Source organism: Castor canadensis, chromosome 6 (genome assembly GCF_047511655.1).
Source record: "Castor canadensis chromosome 6, mCasCan1.hap1v2, whole genome shotgun sequence".
NCBI classification, from domain to species: Eukaryota; Metazoa; Chordata; class Mammalia; order Rodentia; family Castoridae; genus Castor; species Castor canadensis.
This window is the reverse complement of record NC_133391.1, coordinates 12342436-12361449: the sequence shown is the minus strand read 5'-3', so window position 1 is coordinate 12361449 and position 19014 is coordinate 12342436. Positions and strand designations below refer to the sequence as shown.

At 54.4% G+C, this 19014-nt stretch overlaps 1 protein-coding gene across 4 annotated transcripts in view; it reads right to left on the bottom strand.

Moving 5' to 3' along the window:
- Nucleotides 1-15392: 15392 nt before the first annotated feature.
- The window catches only part of Clip2 (CAP-Gly domain containing linker protein 2), a 58912-nt gene continuing 55290 nt past the window's right edge, over nt 15393-19014 (bottom strand). For 2 of the 4 annotated variants that reach the window (XM_074075747.1, XM_074075746.1), the window contains 3 exons: nt 18656-18841; nt 18324-18425; nt 15393-17207 (listed from right to left, as the gene is read on the bottom strand). In XM_074075747.1, coding sequence (XP_073931848.1) covers nt 17196-17207; nt 18324-18425; nt 18656-18841 — 300 coding nt within the window. In that variant the 3' untranslated portion in view covers nt 15393-17195. The remainder of the gene's footprint in view (nt 17208-18323; nt 18426-18655; nt 18842-19014) is intronic. The other 2 variants (XM_074075748.1, XM_020164453.2) reach the window with 1 other exon arrangement.

Genomic DNA, 19014 nt, shown 5'->3' with positions numbered 1-19014 from the left:
CCTCCTGATTTCCACCTCCTGAGCTGCTGGGATTACAGGCGTGAACCACCATGCTGGGCTATCCCTCTGGCTCTATCTCTCAGCCTCTCTCTCAGCTATCTTGGATCGATGCTGTCTCTCTGTCTCAGGGTCCTCCTGCCCAAAGAAGGGTCTGGCCCAGGCTTTGAAACAAATCTGCTTTTCTTTAACTTTTGGTGGTTCTGGGGTTTGAACTCAGGGCCTCACACTTGCTAGGCAGGTGCTCTTACTGCTTGAGCCACTCCACCAGCCCTTTTTGTAATTTTTTTTTTTGAGATAGGGTCTCTAGAGCTATTTTCCTGGGCTGGTAAGATTACAGGTGTGAGCCACTGGACTCAGCCCAAATCTCCCTTTCAATGGCAAGTCAAAGTGGCCTTTGTGTGCTGGCCCTGCACGCACAATCCCCCTTACCCAGAGTTCCACCAGCTGAGCCCCTTGTCCTACAGGACTCAGCTTTCCTCACCATCCTGACTGACCACGGGCTCTTGGAAACCCTCCGACCACTGGGGCTGGAAGAAATTGATGTTGTTTGAGTGACTATTTGATCCCTGTCTGTCTCACCCATTGTTTTGGCTAGGAGGCAGTTTGAGTGAGTTCCCTGTGTGTTGATACTTGATCCCTGCATGAGGTACTAAGAAGGTGAGAACTTGGGTTACCTGGGCTGGCTTCAAACCATGACCCTCCTGATCTCTGCCTCCTGAGTAGCTAGGATTACAGGTGTGAGCCACTGGCACCCAGATGTGACTGTCTCCAGCACAGTATGGGAAGGGGTTTCTTCCTGTCTGAGTCTGTCTCTTTCTCCTTGGGTACTCTCTGTGTCCCATCCTCGGACCAGGTCTCTCTGTCTGACTGTCTCTATTCATTTGTCTTTGAGCTGGCCTGGAACTCGCAATCCTCCTGCTTCAGTTTCCCAAACACTGGGATTACAGGTGTGCACCACCATACCCGGCTATCCCTCTGTCTCCTTGTCTCTCAGCTTTCTGGGATCGATCATGTCTCTCTGTCCCGGGATCTCTGTGTCTGTTTCTCCATATTTCCATCTCTCTCTATCTCTGGTAGTCTCTATGTCCCTCGCTGTCCTTGTGTCTCTCACCTGTGTCCCCATCGCCTGGGCCTCTCCTGTGTCTGCGCCCCCACTGTGCTGCCTCCTTCCCTCCATTCTCCTGTGCTGGAATCTTTGAAGAACAGAGCGAGGCAAATCGAGCTAGGGCCGTCTCCATGGTTGCAGCTGTGGAACAAGTGAAAGATCAATTTGGAACGGCCAGCTCTGGAGTAATTGCACCTTAATAGTTTGAGAGATGCAAAGTGGGGCCCAGGACCCTGGTGGGTTGGTGGGGGAGGAAAGCCACCCGGAGTCACCTGCCTCCCTGACCCAGGCCTCAGGAGGAGACATGTGACCTAACCCAGAACCGGAGGGGGAGAGGCCGTGGGAAGGAGGCTGCTCACCCCGTCCTCCAGGTGCCTGCCTGGCGCTCCACCCTCTGCGCCCTGCTCCTGTTTTTAATTTCCGCTTGCGATCAGAATCATCAGCTATAATAGTGACATGATTGTAATTGCCGGGCTCAATTGTGCCACTGTTAGTAAATATTGTGATAGAGACACGCGTGGGGCTGTGGCCTCCCAGAGCTGGAGGGACAGGGTAGGGGGTGAAATGCCATGGAGGGGGGGACGTCCCACCTCACTCCCAGCCAGGCCCCCACCCTGTCCTTCTGTCTGTCTAAATCAAATCAGCACTCTCCTCTCTCTCTCTCTTTAAGTCTTTTTTTTATTTTGTGGTAGGACTGGGGTTTGAACTCAGGGCTTAGCCCTTCCAAAGCAGGCGCTCTACCGCTTGAGCCATACCTCCAGTCCATCTTGCTCTGGTTATTTTAGAGATGGGGTCTCAAGAACTATTTGCTTGGGATGACCTCAAACTGCAATCCTCCAGCTCTCAGCCTCCTAAGTAGCTGGGATTACAGGCGTGAGCCACCAGTACCTGGTTTCTCTCCTATGGTTATTGTTGTTGCTGCTGTTGTTTTATCTTTTTGAGACAGAGTCTCGCGATATAGGCCAGGGTGAACTTGAACTCTCTATGTAGCCAAGGCTGCCACATCATTTTAACACCGGCAGTCCTTCCCAGGTCTAACCTTCGTCTTCCATGCTGCAAGCTCACCAGTAGGCATTTAGAAGCCTGCTGGGGATGGGGCCATGCCACCTGTCACCCCTGCAATAGACAGCACTCCAAATTGGGTCAGACTGTGGACTGTGGGGTATTTTGAGGACTAAGGGCAGGACGGGGCCAGTGCTGCAGGTACAGCTCCAGGGGGACAGGGACCCCTCCAACCTCTGGAGTTCTCCACTTCTGCTCACCAGCAGTGAGCCTGGAGACCCAGCATAAAAATGGCCACTTTAATCGAGTCCCGCCAAGGTAATCCAAGGACAGGGGTAGAATGAAGCCACTCAGGTCACCCTCAGCCTTGCTCCAAGCTTCCCCCCGCTCTGTCCCCAAGCACTGGGGCTTGGGTCCCCTAGCAGCCCGGAATTACAGCCCTTCTCTGTGCTACGTGATCATCAATGACATCCAGGACGTGTTTAGGGAATGCCAGGGGACTCTGATGGCTCCAGGGAGGTCAGTAGAAAGAGTAACCAAACCTAGGGAGAGGGGCAGGGGCAGGGGACAGGCCAGTACTCCATGAGGAGCCACCATTGCTCCCCCAAGAGGCTTGGCTGCCCCAAGCCAAGAGACTCAGAGACGCAGCGAGTGGCAGGAGGGGGATTTGTCCAGAGACTCTGTGGTGATCTCGAGGCTTCCTGGGACAGCCCAGAATCCAGCACAGACCCTGCCACCGGTGTGCTGTGTTATTCCTGAGCCTGAGGTTCCCCCAGGGGTAAATATGTGGAAGAAAAACTCAAATCCACTTTCCTGCTCTCAAAATAAATAAATGAATCTGGCACCAGTGGCTCACACCTGTAATCCCAGCTACTCAGGAGGCAGAGATCAGGAGGATCGTGGTTCAAAGCCAGCCCAGACAAGTACTCTGTGAGACCCTATCTTGAAAAAAAACAACACAAAAAAGGGCCGGTGGAGTGGCTCAAGGTGTAGACCCTGAGTTCAAACCTCAGTGCAGCCAAAAGCAAACACGAAGGAAGCCTGAGTCTGTGATCTAGGGACTTCAGGTGGGAGGCAATGGTGTCCTTTGGCTTTGGGGTGGGGGGTGACAGGCAGGCCTGGGCCAGGCCCCTAAGATGAAGCTGACTCCCCGGCCTCGGGTGTGCACCCCTCAGCTGGGCTGCCCTCCGGGTCACGCAGGACTCGGTGCTCAGAACCCTCCAGGCTTGGCCACACGCTCTGCTGTCAACACAGATTACAGAGCGGCATCATGACCCTTGTGTGTGTGTCTTGGTTTTGTGAGAGAGGGCCTTGCTCCGTAGGCCAGGCTGGCCTGGAACTCAAAATCCTCCTGCCTCAGCCTCCGGTAGGCTGGGATTAAAGGTGTGCGCCACCACACCGGACTGTGCCTCCTTTTTTTTGTTAAGTGCATGTGCACCCCTGAGATGGTTCCTCTGTCAACAACCTGGGAGTAGGACAGTGAAGTCCCAGCTCCACTGAGCTGGAGCAGGAAGACAGGGCCACGGGGCCTCAGCAGAGGGGACAGAAGTAGGCCATGTGTGAGAATTCTTGGACTCTGAGGAGTCTTGGCCCCAGGGCCTCACGCTTGCTAGGCATGCACTCTGCCACTTGAGCCACTCCACCAGCCCTTTTTTTGCGACAAGTTTTTTTGAGAGAGGGTCTCACAAACTATTTCCCCGGGCTGTCCTCAAACCATGATCCTCCTGATCTCTGTAGCTGGGATTACAGGCGTAAACCGCGAGCATCCTGCTCAGGCTTCCTTCTGCCTTACGAACTTTCCCCCACATCTCCTCCTGCCCAGACACCAGAGATCTGCTGTCCCCTGGCTACTTATGAGCTGTGCCACCTTAAATGGCCACCTGCTGTCTCTGAGCTCTGCTTCCCCAGGGTGACAGTGGCTGCCAGCCCCCAGCCACAGAAGCAGTGTTGTTCTCTCTGTCCATCTTGTCCCACTCAGGGACACTTTAGGGAGGGGCCAGTGTTCACGGGCTTGTATACAGCCCTTTTCCTGGGCTCCAGGTAGCCTGGTTTCTTCCTGGGGTGTGTGTGGGGGGGTGTGAAGCCCAAAGTGCAGTTTTTCTTTCTCACACTGGCACAGCCGTATTTTCAACGCTGGATTTGTATTTAGGTCAGGCCTATTTTAATTGTGCAGGGGACCAGGGCCTGGCTGACACAGAGGAGTGTTGAGTTGTTCAGACCAGGTGGGTTTGGAGGGTTCCAGAAGGATGGAGAGAGGGATGGATGGAGGGAGGGAGGCAGGAGGGGGCAGGTGGCCTGGGACCCCAAATCCTGGTCCACCCTGGGCTACTTCTCCCTCTCCCCTTCTGGTGAGGACTCCACGCATTTGTACTCTGCTGAGGAGAGACCTCTGGGATATAGGGGTATCTCACTAATATGGGCAAGCAATGTTCTCTCCTGCCTCGGTTTACCCCTCTGTGCAATGAAAGACTGCTTTGATAAAGGTAGCCAGTGCATCTAGGTCCCTTGTGCTGAAAAGCACAGGCTAAAGACAAGCGTGGTGGTGCACGCCTGTAATCCAGCACTCGGGAGGCAGAGACAGGAAGATCTCCAGTTTAAGGCCAGCCTGGGCTACACAATAAGACTGTCTCAAAAACAAAACAACAGCTGGGCAGCACACCTGTAACCCCAGCTACTCAGGAGGCAGAGATCAGGAGGATAGCAGTTCAAAGCCACCCTGGGCAAATAGTTCACAGGACCCTATCTGAAAAAAATCCCACCACAAAAAAGGGCTGGTGGAGTGGCTGAAGGTGCAGGCCCTGAGTTCAAACCCCAGTACCGCAAAAAACAAAACAAGAACAAAGCCCAGCATATACTCCCAGCAGTGTCCCCTTGGAAGCTGTGCAACTCGATCAAGTTAGAAAACCTCTCTGTGTCCAGCTGTTCTCTGCTGCACGGTGAGGATTAAAACAGGAGCAATCTGCGAGGCTTTGAGGATGGCGTCAGGCCTGGAGGAGCAGAATGAAAAGTGTGCGAGAGTCAGGCTAGCCACGTGAGCCACGCTCACCGTCATCCACCTCCCCAGGTGCCCGGCCGCCCCAGCCCTCGGGGTTCATTGGTATTTGTCGGCCTCGGAAAACCAACCCTGCCCCTATCGCCCGATCTGGTAATTAATACCCTTGACGGGTTTTATTGGAATCAGGCAGGACGAGCACATGACTTGCTTTTTAATTAATAACCAGCCTCCCTCCATGTCTCCCCCTCCCCCAGCCGTCCTTGAGGACAGGGCGGGTGTGATGGGGACCCGCAGTCACCCAGGCGTCGTGATTCAGTCATCTCCGTAGGGCTGTGGGCCCTGGCGGGTGTCACACAGGGACGTAGCCTGTGGTTATTCACAATCCTCGGTCCTGATGTCCTCTGAAGACAGGGGACAGACAAGTACAGCTGGGGCTCTGAGGGTGGGAGGGAAATGAGGCTGAGGGCCCAGGCAGGCCGGACCAAGAATACTGACTTTGTTCCCGAGGGCAGTAGGGAGCCTCAGCGGGTTACATACAGATGACTGTTGTGGTCAGATCTCATTTTTATTTTTATTTATTTATTTATTGCAGTACTACAGTTTGAACTCAGAGCCTACACCTTGAGCCACTCCACCGTCCTTTTTTGTTATGTTTTTTTCGAGATACGATCTTGTGAACTATTTGCCCAGGACTGGCTTTGAACCTCGATCCTCCTGATCTCTGGCTCCTGAGTAGTTGGGATTACAGGCGTGAGCCACTGGGACCTGACTCAGACCTCATTTTTGAAGTCCTCACTTGGGTGTGCAGTGTGTGAATGCGTTACTCTCTAAGGGCTCGGGGGCAGCACCACCGTGGGGTCCCAGGCTGTCAGAACCAGGATCAGGGGTCCATCCTCGGGCCAGGTCACCCCCACCCTGGGGACCCAGAAGCCTGGATCTTCTAGGGCAGAGTGTCTGGCAGTCTCTCCTCAACTTCACTCCTTCCTTCTGCTATTTTTAATGTAGCCACCTTGTTGAGATGCAAATGAGCAAGTACCAGTCTGGGCTCATTTGCATAATTCCTCCCAATTAACATTTATTTCTGAGGTGCCAAGTAGATAACTGCCCTCTCCCCACCTCACCACTCCAGCGGAGCCCCTGCAACAGGGGACCCAGATTTGGAAAAAAAAAAAACAAAAACCGATCAGGTTCAAGCTGGTAATTGGACCAGACCCTTTACCTCTCTGGGCCTCAGTTTCCCCATCTGTGGATTAAGGGGGAGGAAAGGGGTCTCTAAGGAACTTCGCCTAGTTCCAGAGCCAGAAATCCTAGAGGCTCTCCTCTTCCTCCTTTCCTTTGAAAGGGTGAAGGGTGTGACAAGCCCATAAAGCAGAGGAGGAAACTCAGACCTGAAGGGTCTGCCCGGGTCATTCCAGGCTTTGGCGGCAGAATTAGACTCAGTCCCCACATCTCACAACATGGACGGAGGTAGGACAAGAGGAAAGGTGGGGCAAGACCAAGCCTTTGCTGCCCACCCAGGTCTCAGCCCCAGTGTGCCTCCTCCAGGAAGTCTTCTTGGATTTCTCATTTCTCTGAAATGCCATGAGTCTGTATGGCCCCCGCCTTGACCTGATCTTCTCAGCAACCACTTCTCTCCTTCCAGGATGCTCTGGTCTCTCTTTGCTGGACTGGGACGCCATCTTTCTGTGGGTTCTTTCTTCACCTTCCTGACTCCTCGTCTCTCTTGTGGCCTGGAAGAACCTGAGCAAACAGGACTGGCTGTCTCTAGGGCCTGTCTTTGGGACACAAGGGTGGCCCCCTTGAAGAAGGACAAGCAAGGGTCCTCTCTCTCTCTCTGCTACACTCCATCAGCTCTTTCTCGTGGTTTTTTTGAGCTAGGGTCTTGCAAATTACTTCCCTGGGCTGGCCTCAAACCGCGATCCTCTCTGCCTCCCGAGTAGCTGGGATTACACCTACTTTCTTGAATAGAGGCAACTGCCTGGCCACAAACCCCGGCGTGTGACCCCAGAGTAGCAAATCACAGTCCTCATAGCTGCCAGACCACAGTGATTGATGCAGGGCTTGGCCAATCAGAGCCCAAGGCTGCAGTTCCCGTTCTCCCGGTCATGGAAAAGCCTTTGTGTGACTACATAGGATTCCTGGGAGAGAAACAGAAGGGTGGGGACTTGGGGGTCCCCCAACGCTGCCTGCCTGGATCCACACCACTAAAAGGGGGTGCTCTTCCCTGGTGGCTCTCAGTGCTACTTGGGGATGGAGCTCCAGTTCAGCCTCCTACTGTCTGTCACCTACCTGTCTATCATCTCTCTATCTATCTCTGTGTATCTATCCAGCCATACATCTTCTCTATCATCTGTCTGTCTGTCTGTCTGTCTATGTATATATCATCTATCCATCCATCTATCTATCTAGTCCCTCCCCCCTCCTTTCCTTCTCCCTCCCTTCCTTTTTTTTTCTTTTGTGGTGCTGGGGATGGCATAGAACCCACGACCTTGCACATGCTAGGCAAGCCACGCCCCCAGCCCTTGGATTTTTGGGACAGGGTCTCACTGTGTAGCTCAGGCTGCCTTGAACTCAGGATCCTCCTACCTCCACCTCCCGGGAGATCAGAGCTCACACAGAGATAACCACGAATGAGAGAAAGTTCACTCCAGCGCTGCTCCTTGGGCTTCGCCAGCAGATCCGTTTCCCCGCTCGGCATTTGTCTTTTGAAAGTTTTACAACTTTACTTTTCACACGCACTTATTTCATTCCTCTGGGGTTGATTTTTTTCTAATGTGGGAGGTGGGAATCTATTTTTATACTTTTTCCATATGGACAGCTAATGGTCCCAGCACCACTAATTATTTGCATAGCCCCAAAACAAAATAGAAGGTATTTCGGAATAAATTTACTAAAAGTTGCTGGAGACCTATAGATAACACTGCAAAATGAGGAACAAAAAAATTTAATGACACTTACATCACCAGCCATACCATGCTCATAGATGGGAAGGTAATTCTCCCCTTCCCTAATTAACAAACCCAATGACAACCAACCACATTATGGATCCCAGTCTGTCCTCCCACTCTAGATCTGCTGCCTCAGCCTCCCGAGTGCTGGGATTGCAGGCATGCACCACATGCCCGGCCTCTTTGAAATCTTGGCAATGGATGCAAAGAAGAAGAAAAGATGGATCTTTAGCCAAAAGATAAAAGCAAACGTTGCCCAGGTAAACACAGCCGTATGGGAGGTGTGGAGGGACGGGAAGGGTGGTGGCTAGAGAGTGTGTGGTTTCTTTTGGGGTGATGAGAATTTTCTAGAATTGTGACAATAGAGGCACAGGCCTGGCAGGAAAGTGCTGGGACCTGAGACCTGACCCCTTCACAGTGCCAATCATAGGTTACTCCCAAAGGTGGTCAGTGTTTGGCTTCTGCTCTGTCCCCTGGCCTCGGTCTACTGGAGGACCTGGCACAATGGAGCCTGCGTGTGCTGTGTGCTGTGAGTGTGTCCCTGGCCCAGGACTGGCATCATGCACACCCGTGGTCCCATAACCTTGTTGAAAATGGGGCCAGGCCACCTGCAAATCACTGGCGGAGCTGGCATGGAGCCGGGCCAGGGCTGGCACAGACCCTCTCCTCTCCATCCTCACACCAACTACCAGGAACCCAGTGCCAGGTGACACCAGGGCTGTCACCTCGCGACCAGGTGCATTGATAGGACCTCTGGCCCACATCTCCGTAGGTTTTTAAAAAACTATCACATTATTGTTGTGCTGGGGGTGCCTTGTGACATTTACCAAAGTTCTTACAGTACATCAGAGCTGAATTCCCCCTCCACCAGTCTCCTTTACCCCCCTCCCCACTCCTGGAACAGTTTCAGCAGGTCTCATTTTTCCATGTTCATACACGAGCGCATAATATTCCACCATGTTCACCCTCCTGCACCCTTTCCTTATATCCCCCCCCTCCCACTGGTGCCAGCCCCCAGTCAGGACCTGATTTACCTTCCTGTCCTCCGTTTTTGAAAAAAAGACATTTTTGTTTGTTTAAGGTAGCTGAACAAGGAGTTTCCTTGTGACATTTCCATGTATGTATGTACTCTAGCCCGAATTAGGTCATCCCCTCTAGTCTCCAGGTTCTTGAGCACACACCAGCTCCATGCTTTGACTCCAATGGCAAGGTCTTAGAAAAAGCCTGCATGGCTGGGCATGGTGGCCCCACCTGTAATCCCAGCACTCAGGTGGTTGAGGTAGGAGGATCATGAGTTCCAGGCCAGCCTGGGCTACATAGTGAGACCCTGTTTCAAACAACATCATCAACAAAACAGCTGAACAACTCCTGCCTGTAATCCCAGCTACTCAGGAGGCAGAGACCAGGAGGATCGCAGTTCAAAGCCAGCCCGGGCGAATAGTTTGAGAGACCCTATCTCTAAAAAACCCTTCACATAAAAGGGCAGGTGGTCCTGGAGCACTGGCCCCTGAAGGTTGTGTGAGGTAAATATGTGGCAAATAAAGAAGTCATAACAGAGAAAAATCAAGATTTTAAGCTGAGAACATGAGAGAGGGAGCAAAGACTTAAGAACGAGAGTTTTCTTTGCATCGTGAGAAACAGTTCAGATGACAGAAATAAAATCCAAGGGCTACAAACAAATGCTCAAGTTTAACGCCAACTCGAAAGCAGCAAAGACAGATTGAAAATTGAAAAAGCAGGAAGTCAGACTTAAAAGTTATTCTTAAGAGATAAAAGTGGGGCGATTTGAAGTCGTGATAAAATAAAGCGACAAGATGAATGTGATTAAGAAGATGGAAGATCAAAGCCTCGAGTCTGGGATTAAAAGTAAAATGGTGGGGTCTAATTGGATACAGGCAGCCACCCACGAGATGAAAAGATGGTGAGGTCGGCGGAATTGGCATGGAGCAAGAACGCAGTCAGGTTTGTTTTCTAAACAAGACACAAATTTTAAAGTTAAGAAGACTAAGAGAAAGAACCTGTCTTAAATAAAGGAAGCAACAGCCAAAAGTTTGAAGATTCCAGAAAAGATGATACATGAGCCGGGCGTGGTGGTGCACACCTGTAATCCCAGCAACTCAGGGGGCTGAGGCAGGAGGATCATGAGTTCCAGGCCAGCCCGGGCTGTACAGCCGGACCCTGTGTCACAAACAAACAAAAGGCGAAATAAACTCAGATTACAAAGAATGAAAACAAGGATGACAAAATCAGTTGGAAGGTGGGGCTGAAAGATTTTAGAGGGGAGGGGACAGTGGCCACGCGCCAGGGAGGGTGGCTAGAGAGGAGCGCAAGATGAAAGATGGGGCGGGGTGATCCACCCACCTGACATCTCTTTATTGAGGTGGAGGGTCACAGATTGGGTTGGGGAAACTGAGGCCCTAGACTCTGAGTTAGACCCCGGGAAGACTTTGCAACAGCGGTCACACGAAGCCACAGCTCTGATGCGCTTGAAAACTGCCACCCAGACAGTAGCGTTTGAGAATTGCCACCACAAAGGTGATTAGCACGTGAGGTCGTGCGTGCGCTAACGAGGTCACTTAGCCATTCTGCAATGCGTCCACAATGTGTGCCCATTTTTAAAAAGGGGGCGTTGAGACGCGCATGAGCCAGGCATGTGCGGGTCCCTGTCCCCACCGGGGCTCTGCAGAGAGGAGAAACCGCAGGTGTGTAGTGGATGCGTGCACACGTGTGCCTGAGGGTGCTGTGTGTGTGCGTGCATGTGAGCGATTGCGTGTGTCGTCTGCGTGTGTGCATAAGTGTGCGTGCATGTGTACGCGTGTGCACATGTATGTGTGTGCTTCTTTTGTGGTACTGGGTTTGAACTCAGGGCCTTCACCTTGAGCCACTCTGCCAGATCCTTTTTGTGATGGGTTTTTTCGAGATAGGGTCTCAGGATCTTTTTGCCCAGGCTGGTTTTGAACCTCGATCCTCCTGATCTCTGCCTCCTGAGTAGCTGGGAGTACAGGCGTGAGTCAGGGTGCCCCGCTTGTATGTGCTTTTACATGTGTGTATGTATTATATGCTTGCATATGTGTAGGTTTGTGTACACATGTGACGTGTGTATGTGGGTGTGTGTACATGTTCTATGGGTGTGTGCGTTGTGTGGGTGTATGCATGAATGTGCACATGTAGGGGTGTGTGTGCAATGGAGCTGAGTGTGAGTGTGTACACAGGTGTGAGTGTCTATGTGTGTGTGAATGTGTGTGTAGATGTGCGAGGTGAGTGTGCAGATGCAGCTCTGTGTGCAGGTGTGTGCACGTAGGTGTGAGTGACTGGGCACGAGTGTTAAGTAAGTGTGAGTGTGTATGTGTGTAAGTGTGCAGGCATGAGTGTACACAGGTGTGGGTGTAGGTACAGATGTATGCAGATATGTGTATGCACAGGTGCGGGCACACAGGTGCAAAGGTGTCCACGGTTGTGAGTGTGCACAGGTGTGGATGTGTGTACATATGTGTGAGTGTTTCTGTAGGTGTGAGGGCGTGAGTGTTAAGTAGGTGTGTGTGCATGGTTATGAGTGTGAACAGGCTTGAGTGTGTGCACAGGTGTGCATGCAGTGTGAGTGTATAGATGTGAATGCACATAGGTGTGAGTGTTTCTATAGATGTGAGTGACTGTGTGAGTGTTAAGTAGGTGCGAGTGTGTGCATGGGTGTGAGTGTGTACACAGGTGGGAGTGTGCACGGGTGTGAGTGGGTTGCAGGCACCAGTAAGCATGCACAGATGTGTGTACAAAGGTGTGAGTGCCCGTGAGTGTTAAGTAAGTGTGTGTCTGCACATGTGTGAGTGGGTACACAGGTGTGAGTGTGTGCACGGGTGTGCAGGTGTGACTGGGTGTGCAGGTGTGGGTGTGCACAGTGTGAGTGTGTACAGGTGTGCACAGGTGTGCAGGTGTGTGTGCGTGGGTGTGCGTGTGCACGGGTGCGAGTGGGTGTGCAGGTGTCAGTACACATACACAGATGTGAGCCACGGGTCTCAGCCGGGAGGTGTGGACATGGCCTCCGCTGGTGGTGGCACAGGAAGCACAGGTGATGGATAAGGGGAGAGGGACAGGACGACACTCCTGGCCATTTCCGCTGGGGCCTTCTGGGAAATCCCTGGCAAAGCTGCCAGGGGCGGAGGCTGGCGAGGACGGCCTGAGGACATTGTAGACTAGAGCCATCAGCCTGGGGACAGCAGGCCTTCCCCCTGCAGTCACCTCAGGGAAACAGCACAGAGCCTTGCCCAGGGTACCAGAGAAGATTCTGGAACTGTCTGCTTATTTTCCCTGTACCATGCGGCCTCCGGAATTTACCCTGGACCCCACACTTCAGTCTTAAGCCATCGTCCAGCCACTCTTGGGGAGCAGGAGCGGGGTTGGGGCAAGGGTCCCCAGGCGGGACAAGGTGGCCCCATGGGGAGTTGAGGACAGAGAATCCCGGCCTGAAGGTGGCTCTGTGGGAGTGGCAGAGTCTGGTGCAGGAGAGGAGTGTCACCCTGTGGGGACTTCAAGTGAGGAGGTTAAGTCAGGACAGGGGATCCCCGAGATGGGAACGAAGGACCCTCCCTAGCTGGCCTCTGTCCCCGGGGTGGACACGGATGGGTATCACATAGAGGCCAAGCCTGGGAAACCCTGGGGGCAGGGAGGCCGGGAACAGGCCTGGGTCCCTGTCCTGGCTCTGGCTTGTGAGCTAGGCCTGGGCCTTCGGTCCCCACAGGGTGGACGCCATGCGCTCTGGTGAGACGGCCAAGGGTGCCACCTGCTGGTGAGCCCGAAGCATCGCAGGCAATGGGGCACGCGGTGTCCCCTGCCCTCCAGCTCCCACTCAGAGGGAGAAGGCCACTGTCCCCCAGTCAAACCCGGACGGCCTGGCCCATGTCTACTGGGACAGCCAGGAGAGGAGGTGGGGCGGCGAAGCCTGCCCCATGGGACAGACACCGTCGGGGAAGGGTGGTTGCATGTCCTTGTCACAAAGACCCCATGCTCAGTGAGACGGGGATGTGGCAAAGCCACCAGGTAAGCACCTGAGTTGGAGCAGGAGTGCAGGACTGGGGTTTGCAAAGCAGGCGCTCTTCTGCTTGAGCCACGGCTCCAGTCCCTTTTACTTTAGTTATTTTTCAGATTGGGTTTTGCCAGTGGCCAACGTCAGACCACATCCTATTGCCACCTCCTTCGTAGGGATTACAGGCCTGAACCACCACACCCAGCTTGTTACTGAGATGGGGTCGGTCTCACTTTTTACGGGAGCTGACCTAGAAGCAGGATTCTTCCACTCAGCCTCCTGAGTCGCTGGGATTACAGGCGTGAGCCACCGGTACCTGGCCTTCTTTTATTTTTATTTTTCACAGTAGTGGGGATGGAACCCAGGACCTTGCATATGCAAGGTAAGTGCTTTACCACCGAGCTACACCCCTCAGACATTTTGTTTTTTGAAACAGAGTCTCATTATGTAGACTAGGCTGCCCTCAAACTACCGATCCTCCTACCTCAACCTCCCAAATGCTGGGATTACAGTTGTACACCACATGCCCGGCTCCCCTTTGGTATGTGGTGTCTCAGGAGGAAAGGACCCTGTTGGCAGATCTTGGAGTTCCCAAGTGCTAGGAACTGGAAGGATGGAGACCATTCTATTCTGAGCAGTAGAAGCCCAGAGATCAGGTGCTGATTAAATCTCTCCCAGACCTGTCATGAGGGAGACTATGACTCTTCCATTTGGTTGCACCCCTCTGTCCTGGGCGGAGACCTCACCACCCTCAGCAGGCCTCCTTGCCTTAGCTTGGGGATGGGGTCAGCAGACAGGAGGGTGGGCAGGACAGGGAGAGGTGTGTGTCCCTTGGAATCCTTCCTTCCCAAGCCCCCTCTCCATGGCTGATTTTTTTCCTTGTGGTACTGGGGTTCGAACTCAGGGTCTACACCTTGAGCCACTCCACCAGCCCTTTTTGTGTTGTTGGGTAATTTCACGATAGTATCTTGTGAACTATTTGCCCAGGGCTGGCTTCAAACCACGATCCTCCTGATCGCTGCCTCCTGCGTAGCTGGGATTACAGGCGTGAGCCACGGTGCCTGGTTCCACAACTGATTTTTCTCTGGTTCCAATAACAGCCCTTTTGCTTTGGCCTTTGTGGGTTCCCTTACCCCATCCATACCACGCAGTGTCTTTCTCATACTCCTTTGTGCTGGGACAATCTGCTGCCCCCTATGGGTCTCTCTGCACAAAGGCACGGGAATTACTGACTTACTCAACCCTTAACCTGTGGTGTCTGTCATATTTTTGTAATCCCAGCTACATGGGAGGCATAGGTAGGAGGGATCACAGTCTGGGCAAAAACATTTGAGACTTAGCTGGGTGCCGGTGGCTCATGCCTGGCAGAGATCAGGAGGATCGAGATTTGAAGCCCGCCTGGGTAAATAGTTCACAAGACCCTATCTCAAAATACTCCATCACAAAAATGGGCTGGCGGAGTGGCTCGAGTGGTAAAGCACCTGCCTATCAAGTGTGAGGCCCCGAGTTCAAATCCCAGCGCCACAAAAAAAAAAAAAACCACTATGAGACTTGGGGACCAATGTCCCCTGCAAGGCCCAGGAAGAGTCCAAAGCTTGCCCAAACTCATTTGCTCTGTGGAGGGCTTGCTGTTGGCACAGAGTGAACTTGCTACATGTTGTGTCACACCAAGCGCAAAGGCAGGTGTCTGGGTGTGACAAACAGCAAGGTTGGGGCTTTTCTGTCAAAGGATCTGCTCGGTAACCACTGCTGTTACGAATGTTGGTCTCACTCACTCGCTTCCCATACGCACGCTGGTTCTCATTCTGATAAACTAAAACAGTTGTTGCTTCCCTGAGCTTTTAAACTTCTGTGTCCTCAAAGCCCCTCCCGATGTCCCCTGTCCAATTAGCCAACCGCGTAGACTGTGAACCCGAAACCTGCCCAATCCAGGGGAGGGGCAGCACTGCGTTAGAACAAAACCCAGGTGGACTTCCCGACCGGTGTGCTTGCTCTTTGCCTGTGGTGCATCCTTCTTGCCTGTTGACTTCTGAGTTGTGTCGTCTCGTTCTCTTGACACCCCAATATCTTAAGGCTATTTCTAACCCTGGGGCAACCCTCCTGCTCTCTGTCTTGTTGTCTGCCTGTTCAGCTGAGGTCCCTCCTCTTGGACAGGGTATCTCAGCCCTGGGACTCCCTCCACTCCAGCCTCTCTGAGGCTACCCCATCAGCCACTCACACTCTAGTAGGAATTAGCCAGCAGCAGATGGTAGAGTTAGGACCAACTCCTGGCATCAGGGTGCCCAAAAGCTGGAAGCTACAGAGAGACATGGACAACCACAGAGGTCCTGCACCTCAGTCACAAACTTTATTGTCCAGAACACGGACTGGCCACACTTCCACAATTCCACTGGGGGGAGAGAAGGGAAAGGGCTTGGGAGGGGGCATGGCTGAGCTAAACATGGACAGCCACACCAGGCAGGTGAACAGACCCATGAAAGAGGTTCCTGGGAAATCGCTTCTCACACACCTGCCCAGGGCCAGCCTACCCTGCAGTGGGGCTCAGCCCCTGCCTGTCCCTGCCATGGGGCCTTTGGCTGTTAGTCACCTGTCAGTGCCTGCCCTGGCTGGGCAGAGCTGCTGGATTTTGCTGGAAGGAGCGGTGTTGCATTCTGGGTTAGGCCACTAAAGTGTCATTTCTAGGCTGCTGTTAATAAAACGCCATGCAGGCTACCAGAAGCCAGCAGGGCATGGGAAGGGGGCTGGTGGCTTGGTCACTGCCCCAAGGTGGCTGCATTTGGGGAACTCTGCCAGCTCCACCTGCTTGTCTGTACCTGGTGGTGCTCGCAGAGGCGGCCTGGGCCTATGACTTCGTACCTGTCCTGTGTATTCTGGGAGGGGACATCAGGCCTCTCCCCTCCACAGCCCCACAGCCCCAGGGGGAGCTGTGAGCCTGGGGGTGGGGGTGGGAAGCTGGGCTTGTAAGGAACACAGAGAACACGGTTCCATTCTTGTCTGGCTAAGTAGGGCTTCCAGAGTTCCGAGGGTGTCTTGGGCCTGGAAAGGGCATCGCTATGGGGTGTGGCACACACTCTCCCTGCACACTCAGCCATGAGTCTGCATGTGCCCAGCTCGGCTGCAGGAGGTTCGTGCTGTCTACAGGCACAGCCTGCCAGGCCCAGGAATCTGTGTGGCCCAAGTGTGACCAACTGCCAATGGCTTGTCCCCACGGTCACCTGCATACAGCTGTCCCTCTGAGTGTGTGTGTGAACTCAGGGCCTGCACAGGGGCACCTGTGGGTGAGGGTCCAGTTCTGAGAGCTCTAGCTAGCCAGGGGACACTACTACAGACCTTTGTCAGCGACACCCAGAGCAAGCACCCCTGTGATGGCCCCTGGCCCCAGCTCCTGGCCAGGCCTGGCCCAAGGTCACGATGGGAGTGAGGAAAGGGACTTCTAAGCTTGCCTAATGTGGTGGCCTTGTCGGGTGCCTCTGGCCAGCTGTTGGCAGGTGAGCGTAAGTGTGTTTGTTGCTGGGGGATCAGGGAAGGAACCCGATCCCCAACTCCTTGGGGCTAGGTCCTCACCGGGCAGTGAACCCAAGGGGAACTTGTGCCACCGTGTGGAGACACGCAACACGTGGGGACCAGGAGCTCCTCCCTGGGGTCTGCCTTAGCCTGCAGGCGGCTGCACAAAAGGGGCCCCGCCTGGCTCCTGAAAAAGGGGTTTCCCTTCTCGGGGCCACGAGGCGGGGGGCTGGGCCCTGCTCCCCTCCTCGCAGGTCTGCAAGGGCCCAGGGGGAAGGGAAGGAAAGGGAGATGGGGATGGGGCCCTGGTACCCAGATCGGCCTCAGGGCGGCTTGCTCTGGGGACAGGGTCTCTCCAACAAGTTCCAGAAGCTGCTGCAGGCCCAGCTGAGGGGCCTGGGGCCAGGCGGGCTGCGGGGCCCTCTGGAAAGCCATGTTTCGGGGAGCCTCCTGGTCCGGCAGGGGGCTTGGGTGGGCATTGTGCACAGCGGTGAGTAGGTTATTGTTACAAACACTGTCTGGTCTCCAGAGGGACAGTCCTGGCCCCTGCCTGGAAGGGGGCGCCACTGGGCAGACTGGCTGGGCTCTGTTGGGAACTGGGCCGCTCCATGGTGTCCCTCAGGGTCAGTGCCTGTCCTAGAAGAACAAGGTCAGAAGAGTCAGAAGAGTCTCCAAGAGCCTCAAGGAACAAGTAGACAGGGGCGGGGCAGTCAGGAAGGAAAGAGAGGAGAGCATGCTGGGTAGAGGGAGCAGCATGTGTCAAGGTCCTGGGGCAGGAAAAGTGTGGGTTTTACAAGGAGCCCTGAGCACCTGGGTGGAGGCTGGATCCCAGTGAATGTGAAGGGAAACCCAATGTCCCAGTGCACCAGGCTGCAGTTCCAGACATGACCAGAAGAGGGTGATGTCTTCACAACACTACCAGCTGGGGCTCCCAGGACCCCCAGAGCAAAGTCATCAAACTCCCAGGATGCCTTGGTGCACAGCGGCTGCTCTGCCAACCCGACCTGCCTGCCCCCGCCCTGCCACCTACCTTGCCTCTGCCCTGCCTGCAGGGACCCAGCTGAGTATTGTCACCCACCCCCCCACAAAAAAAAAACCCAAAAAACCAAAAAACAAAAACCCAGGCCTGGCCCTTGTAGTCTGTGGCTAAGCCTCTGCCGCCCCAGTGAGTGGCTGTGATGGGGGCTGGGGAGAGGCTGGGGGACGCCAGTGTCACAGACAGAAGGATGGGGAACATGCAAGCTCCTTCCTATTCTGGCTTCACCTGCCCCGTCACACAGCGGGCCAGGGACAGAACCCGAGAGGTGGGCTGTCCCTGAGCAGTGGCTGCTCTAACACTGTGGCTGAGTGGTTAACTGTGGGGTACCACTGGCACCCCTCTTAGAAACAACGCTGACACACAAAGACATGAGCTGCAGTCCTCTTCTGATAGTCACAATCCTTCTGCCTTTACCTTCTGAGTACTGGGATTACAGACACCTGCCACTATACCCGGCTTGCTTACACTCTGTTGACATGATAGATAGGCTACCTTCACAGTGAAGATTGGTTCAGAGAAGGAGTCACCAGGGCTGGGGGCATGGCTCAAGTGGTAGAGTGCCTGCCTGGCAAGCACAAAGCCCTGAGTTCAAATCCCAGTGCCGCCAAAAAAAAAAAAAAAGGTAGGAGAAATACTGGATCACCTCTGGATCAGGTGAACTGCACTAGCTACGCCCTCCCTAGGGGACACACACACTGACCCAGGCACCTTACCTCCTGTTTCTGGGCTTTGTCTGGCTGGTGGATGCCGTTGGCAGAACCGGAATTGCTGATGGTCTGTGGGGTGGGGTGGGATGGAGAGGTGGGGCAGCCGAGCTGCAGTTCCAGACACAACCAGTAGGTGGCGATGTCTTCCCAATGCCACCAGCTGGGGCTCCCAGGCCCCCCAGAACCAGCCCCATCTCCCCTCTGGGTCTGAGAACCTCCGGATGTCATGTCCTGCCCGGGCAGGGCTGTCTCCCCCTTCAGACTGGGGTCAGCCCCTCTCCAGACCGAGCTCTGAGGTCCCCCCCTGGGCTCTGCGGTCCCCTGCATGCTGTGCTCACCTGGGCCTTGTCAGGCCAGCTCCTCATGGCCTCCACGAGCTTGTCCACCTGCTGGGCCTGGTCCAGCGCGGCCCGCAGCGCCTCCTCGGTGCTCGCCAGCTGGTGCTGCAGTCGCAGCAGCTCGGGGGCCGAGCCGGGGTCGATGAGGGAGAACCGTCTCTGCTCAGACACAGTCTTGTCCTTGTCCTGTGGACCGTGGGCGGGGCGTCGCACTGTGAGCACTGTGACATCTGAGCCCTCGTCCCCCTCACCCCCAGCCTGTGGGACCCCGACCCAGATTCCTTCAAGTGTTCCCTCCCCTCCCACCAGGACATCCACACCCTCCATGTCGCCCGCCCGGCCACTGTGGCTCCCGGAGG